This window comes from Macaca fascicularis, chromosome 15 (assembly GCF_037993035.2).
Source record: "Macaca fascicularis isolate 582-1 chromosome 15, T2T-MFA8v1.1".
NCBI classification, from domain to species: domain Eukaryota; kingdom Metazoa; phylum Chordata; class Mammalia; order Primates; family Cercopithecidae; genus Macaca; species Macaca fascicularis.
This window is the reverse complement of record NC_088389.1, coordinates 83273980-83295458: the sequence shown is the minus strand read 5'-3', so window position 1 is coordinate 83295458 and position 21479 is coordinate 83273980. Positions and strand designations below refer to the sequence as shown.

Here is a 21479-nt window from a genome sequence, read left to right as displayed (position 1 = left end):
GCACAGTGAAAGAAACTATCATCAGGGCAAACAGGCAACCTACAGAATGGGAGAAACTTTTCCCAATCTACCCAAGTGACAAAAGTCTAATATCCAGAATCTACAAGGAACTTAGATTTACAAGAAAAAAAACAAATAACCCCACCAAAAAGTGGGCAAAGAACAGGAACAGACATTTCTCAGAAGAAGATATTTATGCAGCCAACAAACATGAAAAAAGCTCAACAGCACTAATCGTTAGAGAAATACAAATCAAAACCACAATGAGATACCGTCTCATGCCAGTCAGAATGGCGATTAAAAAGTCAAGAAACAACAGATGCTGGTGAAGCTGCGGAGAAATAGGAATGTTTTTACACTCTTGGTGGGAATGTAAATTAGTTCAACCACCGTGGAAGACAGTGTGGCGATTCCTCAGGGATCTAGAACCAGAAATACCATTTGGCCCAGCAATCCCATTACTGGGTATATACCCAAAGGAATATTAATCATTCCGTTATAAAGATACAGGCACAGGTACGTTTATTGCAGCACTACTCACAATAGCAAAGACAGGGAATCAACCCTAATACCCATCAATGATGGACTGAATAAAGAAAATGTGGCACATATACACCATAGAATACTACACAGCCATAAAAAGGAATGAGATCATGTCCTTTGCAGGAACATGGATGAAGCTGGAAGCCATCATCCTCAGCAAACTATCACAAGGACCAAAAAGCAAACACCATATGTTCCCACTTATAAGTGGGAGCTGAACGACAGTAACACATGGACACAGGGAGGGGAAAAACACACACTGGGACCTGTCGGGGAGCAGGGGTCAGGGGTCAGAGAGAGCATCAGGACAAATAGCTAATGTATGTGGGGCTTAATACCTAGGTGATGAGTTGATAGATGCAGCAAACCACCATGGCACATGTTTACCTATGTAACAAAGCTGCACGTTCTGTACATATATCCCGAAACCTAACGTAAAATAAAATTAAAAAAAAAAGAAAAAAAAAGGAAGCCACCTTCTTTGCTTATTCATAAGAAGCAGCTCCTCATTTGTTTAAGTTTTATGATGAGACTGCAACAATTCAGTCACATTTTCAGGCATCACTTCTAATTCTAGTCCTCTTGCTATTTCTACCACCTCTGCAGTGATTTCCTCAACTGAAGAATTAAACCTCTGAAAGTCATCTATGATGGTTGGAATCAACTTTTTTCAAACTCCTGTTAATGTTGTTGACATTTTAGCTGGGTGCAGTGACTCATGCCTGTAATCTCAGCATTTTGGTACACTGAAGTGAGAGGATCATTTGAGCCCAGGAGTTTGAGACCAGCCTGGGCAATACATGAGCATTTGTCTCTAAAAAAACTTAAAAAACAATTAGCCAGGTGTGGTAGTGTGGTTTGTTCCTGTAATCCTAGCAACTGAGGAGGCTGAGGAAGGAGGATTGCTTGAGTGCAGGAGTTTTAGGCTGCAGTGAGCAATGATCATGCCAGCACTGCACTCCAGCCTGGGCCACAAAGCAAGATTTTCTCTCTCTCTCTCTCACCTTTTTTTTTTTTTTTGAGACGGGGTCTCCCTCTGTTGCCCATGCTGGAGTGCAATGTCATAATCTTGGCTCACTGCAACCTCCACTTCCCAGGATCAAGCCATTCTCTTGCCTCAGCCTCCCAAGTAGCTGGGACTACAGGCATGCACCACAACTGCGGGCTAATTTTTCTATTTTTAGTAGAGACAGGGTTTTACCATGTTGGCCAGGCTGGTCTTAAACTCCTGACCTCAAGTGATCCACCTGCCCCTGCCTCAAGACCCTATCTCTTAAAAAAAAAAAAAAAAAAAAAAAAGCTGACACTTTTTACCTTCTCCCATGAATCACAAATGTTCTCACTGGCATCTAGATTGGTAAAATTTTCCAGAAAGTTTTCAATTTACTTTGCCCCGATCCATCAGAAGAATCACTACCTACGGCAGCATAGTCTTATGAAATTTCTTTCTTTTCTTTTTCTTAATTGATTAATTTATTTTTATTTTTGAGATGGAGTCTCCCTCTGTTGCCCAGGCTGGAGTGCAGTGGTGCCATCTTGGCTCACTGCAAGCTCTGCCTCCTGGGTTCATGCCATTCTCTTGCCTCAGCCTCCTGAGTAGTACAGGCGCCCACCACCATGTCCGGCTAATTTTCTGTATTTTTAGTAGAGATGGGGTTTCCCTGTGTTAGCCAGGATGGTCTCGATCTCCAGACCTCATGATCTGCCTGCCTCGGCCTCCCAAAGTTCTGGGATTACAGGCATGAGCCACTGCGCCCAGCCTCTCTCTCGCTCTCTTTTTTTTTTTAGATGGAGTCTCATTCTGTTTAGCAGGCTGGAGTACAGTAGCACGATCTTGGCTCAGTGACACCTCCGCCTCCCAGGTTCAAGTGATTCTCCTGCCTCAGCATCCTGAGTAGCTGGCATTATAGGCATGCGCCACGATGCCCAGCTACTTTTTGTATTTTTGGTAGAGATGGGGTTTCACCATGTTGGCCAGGATGGTCTCAAACTCCTGACCTCAAGTGATCCACCCACCTTGGCCTCCCAAAGTGTTGAGATTACAAGCATGAGCCACCGCTCCTGGCTGAAATATATTTCTTAAATAATAAGACTTGAAAGTGAAAATTCGGGCCGGGCGCGGTGGCACACGCCTGTAATCCCAGCTCTCAGGGAGGCAGAGGCGGGAGGATAGCTTGAGCCCAGGAGTTCGAGACCTGCCTGGGTAATATAGTGAGACCCCGTTCTCCACAAAAAGGAAAAAAAAAAAAAGACAAAAAAAAAAAAAAAAAAAGAAAGTGAAAATTCGGCTGGGCACAGTGGCTCACGCCTGTAATTCTCCTTCGGGAGGCTGAGGCAGGTGGATCACCTGAGGTCAGGAGTTCGAGACCAGCCTGGCCAATATAGCAGAACCCCGTCTCTACAAAAAATACAAAAACTAGTCAGGCATGGTGGCGTGGGCCCGTAATCCCAGCTACTCAGGAGGCTGAGGCAGGAGAGTCATTTGAACCCGAGGATGGAGGTTGCAGTGAGCTGAGATCACGCCATTCCACTCCAGCCTGGGCAGAAGAGCGAGACTCCGTCTCCAAAAAAAAAAAAAAAAAAAAAAAAGAAAGTCAAAAATCTTCATTGATCCATCGGCTACAGAATGGACGTTGTGTTAGCAGGCATGAAAGCAGTATCAATCTCCTGGTACATAGCTGTTAGAGCTCTTGATTGACCAAGTGAACTGTCAATGAACAATAATATTTTGAAAGTAATCTTTTTTTCTGAGCAGTAGGTCTCTACAGTAGGCTTAAAATACTCTGTAAACACGCTATAAGAGATGTACTGTCATCCAGGCTTTGTTGTTTCATTAATACAGCAGAATAGATTAGCGTACTTTTTCTGTATTTTTTTTTTTTTTGAGATGGAGTTTCACTCCTGTTGCCCAGCTGGAGTGCAATGGTGCAATCTTTGCTCACTGCCACCTCCGTCTCCCAGGTTCACGTGATTCTCATGCCTCAGCGTCCCGAGTATCTGAGATTACAGGCATGCACCACCACGCCCGGCTAAATTTGTATTTTTAGTAGAGATGGGGTTTCTCTATGTTGGTCAAGCTGGTCTCGAACTCCTGACCTCAGGTGATCCGCCTGCCTCGGCCTCCCAAAGTGCTGGGATTACAGGCGTAAGCCACTGCACCTGACCAGATTAGCCTAATTTTTCAGGGTGCTAGGATTTTTGGAATGGTAAATAAGCATTGGCTTTAACTTAAATTACCAGCTGCATTGGTCCCTAACAAGAGTCAGCCTGTTCTTGTAAACTCTGAAGCCAGGCATTCACTTCACCTCTGTAGGGATCATCTTCCGATAGAAGGCTGTTTTCTGTACATTGGAAATCTGTTGTTTAGCATAGTCATCTTCCTCAGTGATCTTAGCTATATCTTCTGGATAACCTGTTGCAGCTTCTATATCAGCACTCGTTGGTTTACTTTGCACTTGAATGTTACAAAGAAGCCTTCTTTCTTTACAACTCATGAACCAAACTCTGCTGGCTTCCAACTTTTCTTCTGCAGCTTCTTCACCTCTCTCAGCCTTCGCAGAATTTAAGAGAATTTGGGTCTTACTCTGAATTAAGCTTTGGCCTACTTCAGCGAGTGTTGCTGGTTTGATCTTCTACCTAGACACTGCAACTTTCTTCATATCACTAATGAGACTTTCACGTTCTTGTAATTTGTGTGTCCACTGGAGTCTCACCCTGTCACCAAGGCTAGACTCAAACTCCTTGCCTTCCATTTTAGCCTCCCAAAGTGCTGGCATTCTCCTGCCTCAGCATACCAAAGTGCTGGGATTACCGGCTTGAGCCACCACACCTGGCCTAATTTCCTTCAAGAACTTTTCCTTTGCATTTTAACACCTTGGCTACCATTTGGCGCAAGAGGCCTAACTTTCAGCCTGTCTTGGATTTTCACATGCCTTCCTCACTAAGCTTAACCATTTCTAGCTTTCGATTTAAAGTGGGAGAAGTGTGTCATCCTTTCACTTTAACACTAAGAATTAGAAGTCATCGTAATTTGGGGGACACATTCAAACCATAGCAAATGTGAAGCTGCTTAGTATAGTGCTTGGCACATATTATATGTTTAATAATGTTATTTGGCTAAGAGTGGTGGTTCACGCCTATAATCCCAGCACTTTGGGAGGCCAAGGTGGGCGGATCACTTGCGATCAGCCTAGGCAACATAATGAAACCCCGTCTCTGAAAATAAAAAATATATAAATTTAAAAAACAAACACAAAATATCTGGATTTAAATATTGTATATTAACCTATGTATCTTAATACTTTTAATACAAGCCCATGCCTACCTCATTACATTTATTCTCAAACATTTTGTGTTTTCTATTGCTAATGTAAGAATGAGAAGGAAGATTAATTGCGAGATCAGAGAAAGCAAGGCTGGAAAGGCCGGTAGGGAGGTTAGGGTCCTTGATTGATAGTAGAAAATTTGAGTTTTATCCGGGCAGCAATTGAGGAGCCACCAAAAGAAATAATCAGTATAGTAACATAATTAGAGTTATGCTTTAGAAGGATTATTTCCGTTTTAGCATGTAGAAGGAGCATAGGACCAGAGCCACTGAGAGCAACAATTATGGCAAGGCCTTTCAGTTCTACGAATTGATATCAAGGCAGCATGATAATCAGGAACCTGGAGAGGCCGAGCGCAGTGGCTCACGCCTGTAATCCCAACACTTTGGGAGGCGGAGACGAGCGGATCACGAGGTCAGGAGATAGAGACCACGGTGAAACCTCGTCTCTACTAAAAATACAAAAAATTAGCCAGGCGCGGTGGCGGGTGCCTGTCGTCCCAAGTATTCGGGAGGCTGAGGCAGGAGAATGGCGTGAATCCGGGAGGCGGAGCTTGCAGTGAGGCGCGTTCAAGAACCTCGGGGGTGGGGGGTGGGGGATGGGGGATGGGGGGTGGGAGGTGGCGAGAGGGACAGCATTAGGAAAAACACCTATGTAGATGACGGGTTGATGGGTGCAGCAAACTACCATGGCACATGTATAGCTATGCAACAAACCTGCACGTTCTGCACATGTACCCCAGAACTTAAAGTGTAATTAAAAAAAAAAAATCAAAACCTGGTGTTTAAACCTACTAGGGGAGGTTACAGAAGGGTCAAAAGAATGTGGCTTATCTGGTGCTTTGAAACTCTGAGGCTCACATACGTACAATCAGTTTATTACACTTCCCTAGTTTCATAAAGATACACGTGTTCTTAGGCCTGCTTTTGATTTTTTTCTGTTTTTTTTTTTTGATCCTCTCTTCTTATATATGCCGGTTTCAAAATGCCGTAGATGTTAATGGTCAACTTCTAAAAATGTCGAGAATTTGCACGGAAGGGGAAGGTGAGCGACTTGCATTGGGCCACAAGGAAGGTCCTGATTACAAGTGCCTCAATAGGAAGCAATAAGGAAACAGACAAATGAAGTTGCTTAGTACTAAGTAGGCACAGAAAGAAGACATGAGGTTTAGAGAAAAAGTAGGAATCCTGCATGCAGGAAGTGAGAACTTGAGAGAGAAAGATGTAAAAAAAAATGTTTAGGGCTTTTCTTGCCTGGGTGTCTAGGAGATTAGAAGTTTTATAAACAGGTAGAAGAGTAGTTTAGAGGATTCCCAGGAGAAGTTAGAAAGATAATTAAAATTTAGTTATATTAAATTAAGTATTGCCAGAAATTAGAGCAGCACTGTTCAAACAGGAGTTAAAAATTCAAAACTAGAGCTCAGGAGAGGTCAGAGATGGATATAAAGAGTTGAATATTGGGGATATGGGGTTCATACTTGCAGGAATGGATGACATCACTGAGGATGCTTACCTGGTGCAAATGATGGGACGGTTGAGGGCAGAAACTGAGGAAATATCACTTTGAGGGGCAGGAAGGAAAGAATGGTTTCCTGAGCAGCAGCAGAAAGTTTAGAGAGTTGGAGAAACTACGGAGTGTAGAGTCTCACCTATGCTGGAGAGGCATCTGAGGATCAACATATGTCAGCAAAGTCAAGGGGTCTGAGATTTGGCAATGAGGTTACTACTGACTTTGGAAGTTCTTGGCAGAGTGGTGGGAATGAATGAATCTAATCGTATCTCAAAAGGATTGGTAGAAAGAAGGTAGAATGAAGTGATGTTGAGGCCAAAAGATAAACTGGTAGGAGAACAATCTCTTTATATAGCTTTTCTCAAGTAGGAGTACCATGTTAAGCAAACAAAGGACAACAAAGAATTGACCTTATATCTACTGGAAAAACAGAAAATCTCCACACATTTTGAAATGGTCTGATTTATTGTGTAATTATTATATTTTTTCTGCTTAAAACTCATTAGCTTCATTGCTTGATAAACTCCTAAGTATGATATAGAAATTCCTCTGTGATCTGGGTTCTGCATATTTCTCTAGTCTCATCGCTCACACCTCCTTTGCACACGCAGCTTTTTCCAGCTTTTCAAATGTCTCGTGCTGGTTCTTGTGCTCGTGTTTGCAGCTTCTGGGTCTTCCTTCCAGTTCCCTGTTAGCTTCTTAAATCTTTAACTGTCTTCTCAAACTAAACTCAAAGTTCTTTTCTATGAGTAATTTTTGGGTGCTCAGGGTTGACATCAACATTCCCCTGTATTTCTATCACCTAGCTCCATGTTGGGTACACAGTCTGTATTCTATAAATGCTGAGTGAGCAAATAAATGAAAATGCATGTCTTCACATCACATCCATTTTTCATTTCAAAAACATACAATATAGTACACAGCATTTATTCTTGCCATATAATATTCATTTTCGTGATTTTGTTAAAACACAAATAATTTTTTTTTTTTTTTTTTTTTTTGAGATGGAGTCTGGTCCAGTCACCCAGGCTGGAGTGCAGTGGCGCGATCTCGGCTCACTGCAAGCTCCGCCTCCAGGGTTCATGCCATTCCCCTGCCTCAGCCTCCCGAGTAGCTGGGACTCCAGGCGCCCGCCACCACGCCCGTCTAATTTTTTGTATTTTTACTAGAGATGGGGTTTCACCATGTTAGCCAGGATGGTCTCAGTCTCCTGACCTCGTGATCCGCCCACCTCGGCCTCCCAAAGTGCTGGGATTACAGGCGTGAGCCACCGCGCCCGGCCAACACAAATAAAATTTTAAGCAGCTCCAGCTACTCAGGAGGCTGAGGCAGGAGGACGGCTTGAGCCTTGGAGGTCGAGGCTGCAGTGAGGCGTGATTGTGCCCCTGTACTCCAGCCTGGGCAATAGAGCACAACCCTGTTTCCAAAAAAAAAAAAAAAAAAAAGAGAAAGAAAAAAAAGAAAATTTAAAAATATTATTTAAAGCTTGTAACATAAAAGTTCTAATCTCATTAGTCTGTTGTAATTTTCCATTTCATTTCTAAACGTTACAGCGGGCTATTTTTTTCCCTTTATTTCCTTTGGAGCAATTATCCTCTTTATGACTCTAGTAAAAAGAATCAGGGACAGGCCTCCGGTTTAGATCTAAATGACTAAAATCAAACCAATTAAGGTTTCAGTGTTACAAGAATCAAGGAGGTTTTAATCTCAATTTGTGTTTGCACTTATGACCGTTGGCTCTCCCAAGGGAGAGAGGAGAAACGATGGCCCCCACACCTGGTTTCAGGTTGATTACAATAAACAAGGAACCAGTTTAGTATACAAGGCTCGTTTTGCATTAAACACATTTTTGTGCAGAGGAGGTGGTGGTAGTGAAGATAAAATCTTTAATCAAATCCCGCCAATTTGCATTGTTCTCTGGGGGAATAGGCTTTCAAAAGTTAAGGAACAAAAGAGGATTTGGTTTTCCAGTCTCCCTTAGGCGGCAGCAGATTATGAAGCAGCCACCGGGAGAAACCCAAGTATAAATTATTAAGAGGACGGTGCGTGCGTACGTACGTGTGTGTGTGTGTGAGAGAGAAAGCGAGAGAAGCGAGGAAAGAGATAGGGAACACACATGCTAAGGCTCCGAGGCGTTTTCCACGATGTGCCTGGTTATGTAATGTTGATAATGAAACGCGCTGCAACAGCATCAATGCATTCTTCCGACCCTGCACACCACCCCAAGCTGGGATACAATGGGGACGGGAGGAGGGGACACGAAGCCCTGTGCAGGCAGACAGCTGTCCAGACAGAGGTAAACCAGGCAGCTGGGCAGAACCCGAGCCCAGAGAATTTCTGCTCAGGCCTCGAGACCAGCCCACCGTTGCTGTGGCTCTAAAGATGGGCAGAAGAACCAGTTTCAAAAAGCAGGATCTGGGATCCGATCTCTTAGGTTTTTATTCAGCAGGCAGGGAAAAGGGGTTAGAAGCCGGAAATCTGCATTTCCACTCGGCTCTGGCGACTGAGACAGGAAAGCGTGCACCTCACGCTGAACAGCCACAGCAGCGCGTGGGCAGTGCGCACCCTCGCGCGGGGACACGGAGGTCCTGGAGCGGGAGCGCGGAGCTCCTGGAGCGGGAGCGCGTGCGGTCTCGAGCCCGCCGCTCCCCAGCAACGGCGCATGCGCCCGTTCGTCCCTCAGCGAAGGCGCGCTGCTTGGCGGGCGGGCTCTTCCAATCCGAGCCAGCGTTCTCGGAGTACGTATCCCGGAGCTGCAGGCTGAGGGCTGCGGGAGGCGGGAGGAAGAAGTGGGGCCGGGCTTGAGTTGGGTTGACCTGTGAAAGTCTGGGAAGGTCTGCGAGAGAAGCCGAGTGTTTTCAGCTCCGGAAGTGGCAGTTGTAAACTTCACCTCCCGGGGGCTCGTCCCTTCTTGTACCCCTTTGCTCTTTGTCCCCCTCCTCCCGGGTCCTAGAGTCCGTCGTGTTCCTACAGTTTTTGCTCTTATCCCCGTGGGCTGCCTGAGCCTCCTTCTATCCCTGAGACTTCGAGCGGCTCTTGGGGTCTTGGGTGTGCAGCATGGATCACGCGAGACCCCTGAGGTAACCGCACGGTGTGGGGGTTCGAGGCGGACGACCTGGGAGGGAGGTGTTGAGAGGGTTGTAGGGGCCCCTGAGTGAGTTTGGGGCGGCCCTGGGACTTTTGGCGTCGCCTTGGGGCACGCCTCCAGCTCCTTGGGCTGGGTCTCCCCGCCCACCTGGAGGAAGATCTGCGTGGAGCATCCTAGCCGGAGATCGCTGCCGCTGTACCAGAGCGCCGGATAGGGACCAGAGGGGAGGCAGAGGACCGAGACTTGGAGCTGCTTAGGTTTACTGCTGCGGAGCGCTTTCCTTCTCTAGAATCAGTAATCCCCTCGAGAATAGGTACCACGTCTTTCTGCCCCCTCTCCCCTTTTTAAATGCCGGCCACACACTAGACACTCTACAAATGTTTGATAAACGAGAATGAGTTGTGCTAGACTGTCACCTGCAGCTTCTGCCTATCCTCCAAGTCTCAGAGTCTGAGAGACTTAGACTTAGAATCTGAGTCAGCTGTGCGTTTTCCCGAAGCTGTAAATTTTCTGCAGAAATGGAGCTTTTTGAATTTTTTTATTCCATTATGATATTGATCCTAGGAAAATACGTATTTCATGTATACATTTTATGTAAATAAGATAAATAGGTCTTTATTAGAAAGAGTTGGTGTCCAGCTCTTTTGAATACATGACATACCGATGTTTTATGGTTTTCATAATATTGGAGAAAAGAACATACGCTTTTGTCACTTGTTTTGTTTAACAGCTAGTGCCTACTCTCAACAAAACAATGGTAGAGCAGAAGATGAACATGGTTTTTCATAAAATGCAGAGGAAACAAAGGCTGTGCAAGCTGCTAAGAGGAAAGATGAAGGGCATAGTCTTAGTTTGTAGCGTTCTGTATTAGTCTTGGCTCAGCCACTTACGAGCTGCGTCCCCGCAGGCAAATCACCTAACCTTCCTAGGTGTTAGATTCCTTATCTGTCAGATAAGGAGGATGGATTTAGTCTCTAAAGTCTCATTTGATTCTAAAACGTTTTGGTTGTCTCAGTCCCTTGGTCTTGGTCTTGTTTTGATGTTAAGAACCAAACTTTCCCTTTAAAGGTTCATTATGTAACTATACTGAAAAACACTTCCAACACAGGTGTGGTTACTAATGAAGACAGCATTGCATAGTGAAAGAGGATGGACTTAGCCAGATGTGGATTTGAATTCTCATTCTCTGGCTGTTTTTTTTTTTTTTTTTTTTTTTGAGATGGAGTCTCGCTCTGTCCTCCAGGCTGGAGTGCAGTGGCGGGATCGGGGCTCACTGCGAGCCCCGCCTCCCAGGTTCACGCCATGCTCCTGCCTCAGCCTCCCGAGTAACTGGGACTACAGGCGCCCGCCACCATGCCAGGCTAATTTTTTGTATTTTTAGTAGAGGCGGGGTTTCACCGTGTTAGCCAGGAGGGTCTTGATCTCCTGACCTCGTGATCCGCCCGTCTCGGCCTCCCGAAGTGCTGGGATTACAGGCGTGAGCCACCGCGCCCGGCCTCCTGCTGAATGTTTTTACACGAATTACTCAACATCTCCAAGCCTCAGTTTTCTTATCTGTGAAATGTGCATAATCTTACAGAGGTGAAGGGATTAAATGAAATAAGGAATGCTGATCTCAGTATCTGGCATATAGTAAGTGGCTCAATAATAGGAGTTTCCATCTTTTCATCCACCCATCCGTCATTTTTCCTCTGATCTGAGCAGACACACTAAAAGCTGAGTACATTTGGGATGACCAACTGAAGGACTCAGATGTGAGGTAGAAAAATTTTTTTACCAGTAGTGGCTCCGAAATCTCAAGTAGATTCGCCTTTCTGGCGGGCACCTCCTCTCAGGATGTCCGGATCACTGATCCCTTGACCTCAATTACCCTTTAATCTATTTTAAAAAATGCTTCTCATTGATGAATGATATACATAATATCCCATCATCTATTTTAGTAGGAATGGTGAGATTAGTTCAATTCCACTATCAAAAAAAGATTGATCTATTAATACATTAACATAAAAAGCTAATTTGAACCTTGCCTTTCTTTATCTATCACTGCTACAGGATGGCCTGGTTTTGGTCCAGACCTGTGAAGGTGCTATTTGGATTGAGAATCGACTGAAGGTCTGAGTAATCTTTTCTTCAGAAGACCATGGCTTGTCAGTTTGGATATGGGGAAAAATGATATTTTTAAGAAATCTCTAGCAAAGAGCAGAAATACTTCCCTGACAAGTGAGGTCTTACATGCTTCCCTGGATGGGATGAAGTGTGTCTTGAGGGCCAATAGCAAGGCACACAGCAGAGCTCTGTAGTCAGTTAACTTGGGTGTAAATCCTGACCCTCTCACTAGAGATGTGAGAGATGTGACTTTGGGCAAGTGATTGAATATCTGTAAGCCCTGGTTTCCTCATGTATAAAGTATGGATATTAGCATTATCTTCCCCTTGGGGTCGGTGTAAAGTGAAATGAAATCATATGTAGAAAGTTTTTAGTATAATGCCTGGAGAAGGGACTTTTGTGACAGTTGGAATGATGACAGCAGGGAATGACTTTGTGTCATACAGTTTGTTCACAAATAATGATCAATTGAATATTTTCAAATGGAAAGTAATATTTATAGTTAAATATTGAAGAAGAGAAAGGCTGATTTTGATTGCATGTCATAAGGAATTTTTAATTACTCACATAGTTTGGCCAAATTGTGTATTTTAACTTTGTGGAAGTTTAAAGTAAAGCCAAAAATAAATACTCTTTAAGGGCACTGCAGTTCTTTAACTTAGCTTCATATTCCATTGACATTTTCATTACTGTACTGTAACTCCCTACTTGACTGTCCTCATCATTCCTTGCCTTTTCACCTGGTGGAAGAAGAGGAAGGAGGTTTTACTGCACCTTCTCTGCCGTGCTCAGTTGCATGGGAATCCTATCATAGTTCAAATTGAGCCACTGACCATATCAACTTTGGTCCTTCATTGATTTAGTCTTCCTAGAACACAGAGAGAGGTAAATCCTCTTTCTCTATGTTATCAGGAGCTGATGTCAGCAAGGAAGATGAAGTAAATTAAAAAAAAAAAATAAGACTTAATAAAAGACACACAGGCAGAGCTGGTGTGGAAACCCATTTTCCTGTCTTACCTGTCTGTTACTCAACTTTTTTTCACCTTAGGTTCAAGATGCTGCCTGCAATTGTTTGCCATGTGGCCTCTTCCATAGGCAGTTCACAGCATGACACTTTGCTTTTTTTTTTTTTTTTTGAGATGGGGTCTCACTCTGTAGCCCAGGCTGGAGTGCAGTGGTGCAATCTCGGCTCATTGCAATCTCTGCCTCCTGGGTTCAAGCGATTCTCCTACCTCAGCCTCCCGAGTAGTTGGGATTACAGGTGCTCGCCACCACGCCTGGCTAATTTTCTTTATTTTTAGTAGAGACGGGGTTTCACCATCTGAGCCAGGCTAGTCTTGAACTCCTGACCTCGTGATCCACCCACCTTGGCCTCCCTAAGTGCTGGGATTACAGGCGTGAGCCACTGTGCCCGGCCTGACACTTTGCTTCTTTAAGGCCAGCAGGAGATTGTCATTCAGTCTGCTAAGATAAAAGTCTTATATAATGTAATCATAGGAATGGCATCCCTTCATCTTTGCTGTATTCTACTGGTTATATATCAATGAGCTAGAAGTAGATGAAACTTGCTCCTGAGCTATGGAAGATGCTATCTCTCTAGAGGACCATTCAGATATGAAGATGTTAGATGCCAAAATAATGCACTGAAGTATGATGATTAACTTTATTGAAACAACTTTATTAAAAGTTTGATAACTTCTTCTTCCCACACTTCTCTGCCCAATATACAAAAACATGATTAGGGCCCTAACTATCTGAAATTATTTCCTAAGAGATAAATAGAGGTCTGTTTATGCCTGTTGTGCCACCTGTGTGTGTGTGTATTTAAACTTTTCAACAAAACAGGAATATTTCATGTACGTGCTTTTGTGCTTTGGACATTACTCTTAAATACAGAAGGGTCCATTCCTTCTAGGTTCTAACTCTTACTTTCATTCCGAAGGAAGTTTCCCTGGGGTCTGACCTTTAGGAGCATGGTGATAAGGTGACAAGATTTTGGGACAGTATTTGAAGAGCTTGATAGAGATTCCTTGGTGCCCCCCACTTAATAGCTGAATGGCTTTGGGCAAGACAGTTGAGCCTCTCTGAATCAGATGAGTTTTCTTAAAAAGGGAGGATAATAACCCTCAGGTAAGGTAACTTACAATTCAGCTTTATGTGTTATCAGTGGCCTTGTAGAAAGAACTTAGACTTCAGTGTCAGAGAGTTATGAGTTGGAATCTTGGTTCTGTAAGTCTGTGACTTTTTCAAGTTACTACTTTTTTGTTTGTTTGTTTGTTTTTGAGACGGAGTTTCACTCTTGTTGCCCAGGCTGGAGTGCAATGGTGCGATCTTGGCTGACTGCAACCTCCGCCTCCCAGGTTCAAGTGATTCTCCCGCCTCAGCCTCCTGAGTAGCTGGAATTACAGGCATGTGCCACCATGCCCGGCTGATTTTGTATTTTTAGTAGAGACGGGTTTTCTCCATGTTGGTCAGGCTGGTTTAGAACTCCCAGCCTCAGGTGATCTGCCCGCCTCAGCCTCCCAAAGTGCTGGGATTACAGGCGTGAGCCACCACACCTGGCTCAAATTACTTTTAATCTCAGTCTTGGTTTTCTTGGTAGAAAAATGGGATAATCCTTACATTGCAGTGTTGTAAGGATCACAATTCTATATATAAAATACCAAGTACAGTGCTTGACGCTGTAGTAGGTGCTCAGTAGATGAATGATGGTGAATTCATTTGTCTACCACTATTTCCCACCTAGTCTTTCAGGTCCCTAGAGAGATGGGATCTCCCCATTCCCACATCATCTTGGCCAAAATTCCAGCCTCTGTCCTAGGTCAGACTGTTGAATCAGCCACGTGAATCACTGTTGTAAAGATCTTTTGGATCTATATGTAGGAGCTGTTAGTCAGTTCTCAGCACTGAGATACAGTCTCCATCTCAGTCTGCTTATTTGTTTTATAGTTCCTTTTTTTTCGTTGATCTCCTTGAGGTCTAGATATCTCCATATACCTACAATTTCACTTATCAATTATTTATTACAGCTTTCCCCTAGACTGAATCACCCCAAGTATCACTCACTCCCTTCCTTTATCAAGGATCATTGTATTTTTTCAGAGAGTTCTGTGTTTAGTAATATAAATGGGTGGTGGCTGGGCACTGAATATGTGCTGAATATATTACTGGATTTTAAATATATGAGATTGATACAGTTATTCCCTTTATATGGTTGAGGAAACAGGCCCAAAGAGTTTTAAGTAACTTGCCCAAAGGCCACATACTTGTAAGATATTTATTAGAGTCTTAATTAAGATCTTTCTGAGTCCAAAGCTTACGGTCTTTCTTAGGATTCCAAACTTCCACTAGGGACACCGGGAGACCCTTTTGGCATATTTGTATTTGTGTGTATTTGGGCTTAATTATTGTTATTTCTCTGTTTAAAATGTTTACCCAGAGACTCCTAACACTGTGGTAAAGTAACTTACTTTGGCTCTGTATAATTTCAAATATCTCCTGTAGAAGAAGGTTCCAAAAGGTAGGCCAGAGTAAGTGACAGATACTCTTCACTTCCCTTCTTCCTCTTTGATGGCTTGGGAGAAGGACTTTGAAAGTTATCATGTGATCTTTTGGTTGGGAGTACCTTGGCATCTTTGATGTCTCATTTATGAAAAAGGCTTTGGGGACCCAAAAATGTCCCTGGACTTCATTTTCTTTCAAACTGAATTTTATGCCCTAGAGATAGGGCACTGCATATTCTTTTTATGTTTTCAAGAATAAGTTTTTACTATTTAGATAATTTGTTTTTCATTTGAGAAAATAATCTAATAGTTTCATCATTACTTCTTTCTTTTAATAAGGAACACCTTTTTAACATTTTGTCATTGTTGTTTTCAATCCTTTGTATTTTAAAATTGTTATTAGACAAAAATATTTTTTAGAGATGGTTTCACTATGTTGCCCAGGCTGGCCTCGAACCCTGGGCTCAGGTAATCCTCTTGCCTCAGCCTCCCAAGTAGCTAGGACCACAGGGGCATACCATGATTCCGGCTTCCAATCCTTTTTGAAAGAAATATAGTAAAACATTATAGCTTTTTGGAATACCAGTATTCATGTGTGTTATACAATAATTTAAAAAATACAAATAAGCCAAAAAACAAGAAAAATCTCCAATACTATCAGGACTCAAACTGCTATTGTATCATTTACTATTTTAACAGACCTTAGATCATCTAACCTGTAAGCCACAGACAACTTGGACAATTTTAATCACCAAGAAAGAAATATGTCATTAAGAAACAGCAGGATATTTTGAAAGAGTTGGAAAACATCATGAATTTGAATACTTTAAGTAATGGCACTGGTGATACCCAAAGGTAAGCCTCTAGTCTCTCCTTTTAGTTGAAGAACGTTTTTAGTTGCAAGGATCAGGGAGGAGTCAGTGGTTGGTAGAGCTAATTGTAAGAATTCTCATGGGATGGTAAGGGGAGTAGAAATTCTGTGGGACTGAAGGAGCATGAATGAAGCCTCATAAGAATGGGAACTGAATCTAGAGACTTTATGGGGATTTTGTGCTCCTTTATTAATTTGGACCACAAAAGTCCGTGTGTCTGAACTTCCTCCTGTTACTAGAGACTTGCTTGTTCTTTTCCACTACTCTAAATCTTTCCGTTGTATTTTTTCTTATTTACAATTCTGTTTTGTTTTCTTTAACCTCTGTGGCTTTAATTCCTCTTTCTTCATTGGCCCAGCTCTAATTCATGGCTACTGTTTAAGCATTCATTTAGTCTTAGCTCCCGTGGCTGTTTCACTTCCTTACTTGGTATCTCTCAGTTTACCCTCCAAGAAGTAACACCTAATTGCTGTTGCTCATCTTTTTTGTACCATTGATTTCTGCCTTTGGGTGTGGCGCCTACCTTTAGTTCATTCACCTTTGGTGGGTGGAGTCTATAATATAAAACTGGACCAAGTAGGGTAGTGCCACTCTCTCCTAAGTGTGCTTTACAAAGAAATAAGTACTGAAATTAAAAGTAAATGTTTAGAAACTTTTATAGTCATGTAACAGAGTAATATTCTGTTTGCTGAATCTAAGAATAAAACATTTGGGGTTGTATTCTGTTTTTAAAATTTCTTTAAAAATAATGCATTAAATATATTTTACAAAATCATCATGGGGTGGGGTGAAGATAGTCCCTCCTCATATTTAGTTTGAGAAGGACTGATCTAGACTGCCTTTTCAGCAAGGACATGTGGGTGGGACAAGTACCAAGACTAACACGTAATTTACCCATAAATTTGCTACACAAATGTTTTCCACTTAGCTTTTGAAGCTACTCACCCCCTAATTTTTTTTTTTTTTTTTGAGACAGAGTCTTGCTCTATCGCCCAAGTTGGAGTGCAGTGGCGTGATCTTGGTTCACTGCAACCTCCGCCTCCCAAGTTCAAGTGGTTCTCCTGCCTCAGCCTCTTAAGTAGCTGGGATTACAGGTGCCTGCCACCACGCCTGGCTAATTTTAAATATGTATTTAAAAATTAGAATATTTCACCTTATTTAGTATCCTGCTTTTTCAATTTTGGGGAAACTTCTTGCCACATCAATATATCATAATTTTAAAATTTTTATGAAGTGGGGTCTTGTTATGTTGCTCAGGCTGTCTGAAAACTCCTGGCCTCAGGCAGTCCTCTTGCATCAGCCTCCCAAGTAACTGGAACTGTAGGCATGCACCATTGCCCCAGCTTGTCATAATTTTTAATGGCTAAATTACTTTTTATAATTCTAGAATTTGGATACAGTTATTTAAAATCTACTAATCTACTTTGTTTCTGTAGATTTGCCTTTTCTGAACAGTTCATATAATTGGAATCACATAATATATGGTCTTTTGTGGCTTCTTTTACAGGGCATATTCCTGAGGTTTGTCAAGTTGTAGCATGTAGCAGCACTTCGTTTCTTTTTGTTGCTGATAGTATTCCATTGTGTGGATATGCCACATGATGCCCATATACCAGTTGACAGACATTTGAGTTGTTTCCACTTTTTGGGTACTATGAATAATGCTGCTGTGCACATTTGCATATGTCTTTGTGTTGACATATGTTTTTGTTTCCCTTGCGTAGATTCTTAGGAGCAGCAATGCTGTATTATATAGTAAATTTATGTTAAAATTTTCAAGAAACTGCCAAATTGTGTTCTCAAGTGGCCTGGATCATTTTGTATTATCACTAGCAATAGTTGAGGGTTTCAGTTTCTCCATATCCTGACCAATACTGGTTTTTATCTGACTTTTTCAATTTAGCCATTTTGGTGAGTGTGAAGTTGTATGTTATTGAGGTTATAATTTGAATTTTCCTGATGATTAATGATGTTGAACATCTTTGCATGTGATTTTTGGTCATTCATATATCTTCATTGGTGAAATGTCTCTTCAGATCTTTTGTTTATTTTTAAATTGTGTTATTTATTTTCATGTTATTGAGCTTTAAGAGTTTTTGTATATTTGGAATGCAAGTCCTTTATCAGATATCTTATTTGCTGGCCTGGTGCAGTAACTCATGCCTGTAATCCTGGCACTTTGGGAGGCTGAGGTGGGTGGATTGCTTGAGCCCAGGAGTTTGAGACCAGCCTGGCCAACATGGCGAAACCCCATCTCTACAAAAAAATATGAAAATTAGCTGGGCATGGTGGTGTGCCTGTGTGGTCCCAGCTACTCCAGAGGCTGAGGCATGAGAATCATTTGAACCTGGGAGGTGGAGATTGCAGTGAGCTGAGATCCTGCCACTGTACTTGAGCCAGGGTGACAGAGCGAGACTTTGTCTCAACAACAACAACAAAAAAGATATATGATATGCAAACATTTTTCTCCTGTTTAGTGGCTTGACTTTTCATTTTCTTAATAACGTCTATGGAAATGCACAAAGTTTTTAACTTTGATGAAGTTCAGTTTATCAGTTCTTTTCCTGTAGGAGTTGTGCTTTTGGTTTTGTATATAAGAAATCTCTGACTAACTTAAGGTCATGAAGATTTTTCTTCTATGTTTTCTTCTAGAAGTTTTATAATTTTAGCTCTTATATTTAGTGCTCTATTTTAAGTTACTTTTTGTGTATGGTATGAGGTCAGGGTCTAAATTTGTCTCTTCGCATGTGGATAGACAGTTGTTCCAGCAGCAGCGTTGTTGATAAGACTCACCTTTCCCTATTGAATTGCCTTGGTACTTCTGTTGAAAATTACTTAACCATGTGTAAGTATAGGTTTATTTCTAAGTCTTAACTCTGATATATTGATCTACATGTCTGTTCTTTTTTTTTTTTTTTTTTTTTGAGGTGGAGTCTCACTTTGTGTAAAGGCTGGAGTGCAGTGGCGTGATCTCACTGCAACCTCTGCCCTCCGGGTTCAAGTGGTTCTCCTGCCTCAGTCTCCCGTGTAGCTGGGACTACAGGTGCCTGCCACTGCGCCCAGCTAATTTTTGTATTTTTAGTAGAGATGGGGTTTCACCATCTTGGGCAGGCTGGTCTTGAACTCCTGACCTCATGATCCACCGGCCTTCGCCTTCCACAGTGCTGGGATTACAGGTGTACATGTCTGTTGTTAATCCAAAACCACATTGTCTTGATTACTGTAGCTTTATAGTAAGTTTTGAAATTAGGAAGCAAACGTTTTCCCATTTGTTCTTCTTCAAGATTGTTTTGGCTATTTTGAATTCTTTGTCTTTCCAAATTTTAGGATTAGCTTTTCAGTTTCTGCAAAAATGTCTGTTGGGGTTTTAATAGGGATTATATTGACTATGTAGAGTAATTTGGGGAGAATTGCCATTTTAATAATGTTGAGTTTTCCTTACATGAATGTGAATATGGAGTGTCTTTCCATTTGTTTAGCTTTTCAATTTCTTTCAACAACATTTTGTATTTTTCAGTGTAAAAATCTTTCACTTTTTTTTTTTTTTGAGACAAGATCTTGCTCTGTTGCCCAGGCTAGAGTGCAGTGGCATGATACTGGCTCACTGTGGCCTCAAACTCCTGAGTTCAAGTGATCCTCCTGCCTCAGCCTCCTGAGTAGCCAGGACTACAGGCATGTGCCACCATGCCTGGCCAATTTTTTTAATTTTTGTCGAGACAAGATCTTGCTATGTTTCTCAGGCTGGTCTTGAACTCCTGGCCTCAAATGATCCTCCTACCTTGGCTTCCCAAAGTGCTGGGATCAGGCATGAGCCACCATCCCTGGCCTTGCATTTCTTTTGTTAAATTTATTTTATTCTTTTTGATGCTGTTATAAATGGGATTGTTTTCTTGATTGTTCATTGCTAGTATATAGAAGTATAATTTATTTTTGTGTATTGATCTTGTATTCTGTGACCATGCTGAAATTGATTTTAGTTCTAGTCTGTTTTTTCTTTTTTTTTTTTTTTTTTTTTTTTTTTTTGAGACGAAGTCTCGCTCTGTCGCCCAGGCTGGAGTACAGTGGCCGGATCTCAGCTCACTGCAAACTCCACCTCCCGGGTTTACGCCATTCTACTGCCTCAGCCTCCCGCGTAGCTGGGACTACAGGCGCCCGCCACCTCGCCCGGCTAGATTTTTGTATTTTTAGTAGAGACGGGGTTTCACCATGTTAGCCAGGATGGTCTCGATCTCCTGACCTCGTGATCCGCCCATCTCGGCCTCCTAAAGTGCTGGGATTACAGGCTTGAGCCACCGCGCCCGGCCTTAGTCTGTTTTTTCTTAGTGGATTTCTAGGATTTTCTTTCAGAATCATGTCCTTTGTAATTAAAGACAGTTTTACTTCTTCTTTTCCAGTATGCATGCCTTTTATTTCTTTTGTGTTGCATGATTGCACCATCTACATCTCTAGTACATCTTGACTAGAAGTTTTAATAGCAGATTTCTTTTTCTTATTTCAGATCTTACAGGAAGCGTTTAGTGTTTCACTGTTAAGTATGATGCCAGCTGTAGGCTATTTGTAGATGTCCTTTTTCAAGTGTGGAAAATTTCTTTTAGTTTGTTAATAGTTTTTATCATGAATAGGTGTCAGATTTTGTCAAATGCTTTTTCTGCATCCATTGAGATGATCGTGTAGTTTTTGTTTTCTAATTAATTAATTAATTAACTAATTTTAGAGACAGGGTCTTGCTCTGTCACCCAGACTTGATTACAGTGGTCTGGTCATACCTCACTGCAACCTCAAACTCCTGGGCTTAAGTGGTTGGCCTCAGCCTTCTGAGTAGCTGGAACTATAGGCACTTAGCCTTGAACTCCTGGCCTCAAGCTATCCTCCTGCCTTGACCTCCCAAAGTGCTGGGATTACAGACATGAGCCATCATACCTAGCCTCTTTATTTTGTTAAAATTGTGTATGACATCAATTAATTTTCAGATGTTATACCAATTTTATATTTTTGAGATACATCCTGCTTAGTCATGTTGTATAATCTTTTTAAGATGTTGCTGGATTTGGTTTGCCCGATTTTTTTTTTTTTGAGATGAAGTTTTACTCTGTCACCCAGGCCAGTGTACAGTGGTGATCATAGCTCACTGCAGCCTTGAACTCCTGTGCTCAAGTGATCCCCCCACCTCAGCCTCCCAAGTAGCTGGGATTACAGGCAGATGCCATCATGCCCAGCTACTTGGTTTGCTAATGTTTTGTTGAGGATTTTTCCATCTGTATTCATGAGGGATATTAATCTGTTTTCCCCTCTTGTGATAACTTAGTCTGGTTTTGGTATTCGAGTAATGCCAGGTTCATAGAATGGGTTGGGAAGTGTTTTCTCCTGTTATGTAAAGATTGGTATTATTTTTTCTTTACATGTTTGGTAGAATTTGCCAGTGAAGCTATCTGTGCTTGGGCTTTCTCTGTGGTTAGATAATACAATATCCTTATCTGTTAAAGATCTATCCAGATTTTTTATTTCCTTTGAGTTAGTTTCAGTAATTTGTGTT

The 21479-nt window shown here is 42.1% G+C and overlaps 1 protein-coding gene across 6 annotated transcripts in view; it reads left to right on the top strand.

Annotated features, from left to right (window-relative positions):
* Positions 1–9037: 9037 nt before the first annotated feature.
* Positions 9038–21479, top strand: part of CCDC171 (coiled-coil domain containing 171) — a 383549-nt gene continuing 371107 nt past the window's right edge. For 3 of the 6 annotated variants that reach the window (XM_045373284.3, XM_015437129.4, XM_005581680.5), the window contains exons 1-2: positions 9040–9457; positions 15774–15929. In XM_045373284.3, the coding sequence (XP_045229219.2) occupies positions 15886–15929 (44 nt within the window). In that variant the 5' untranslated portion in view covers positions 9040–9457; positions 15774–15885. Of the gene's footprint in view, positions 9779–15773; positions 15930–21479 lie in introns of all 6 variants that reach the window. The other 3 variants (XM_074017436.1, XM_005581679.5, XM_045373283.3) reach the window with 2 other exon arrangements.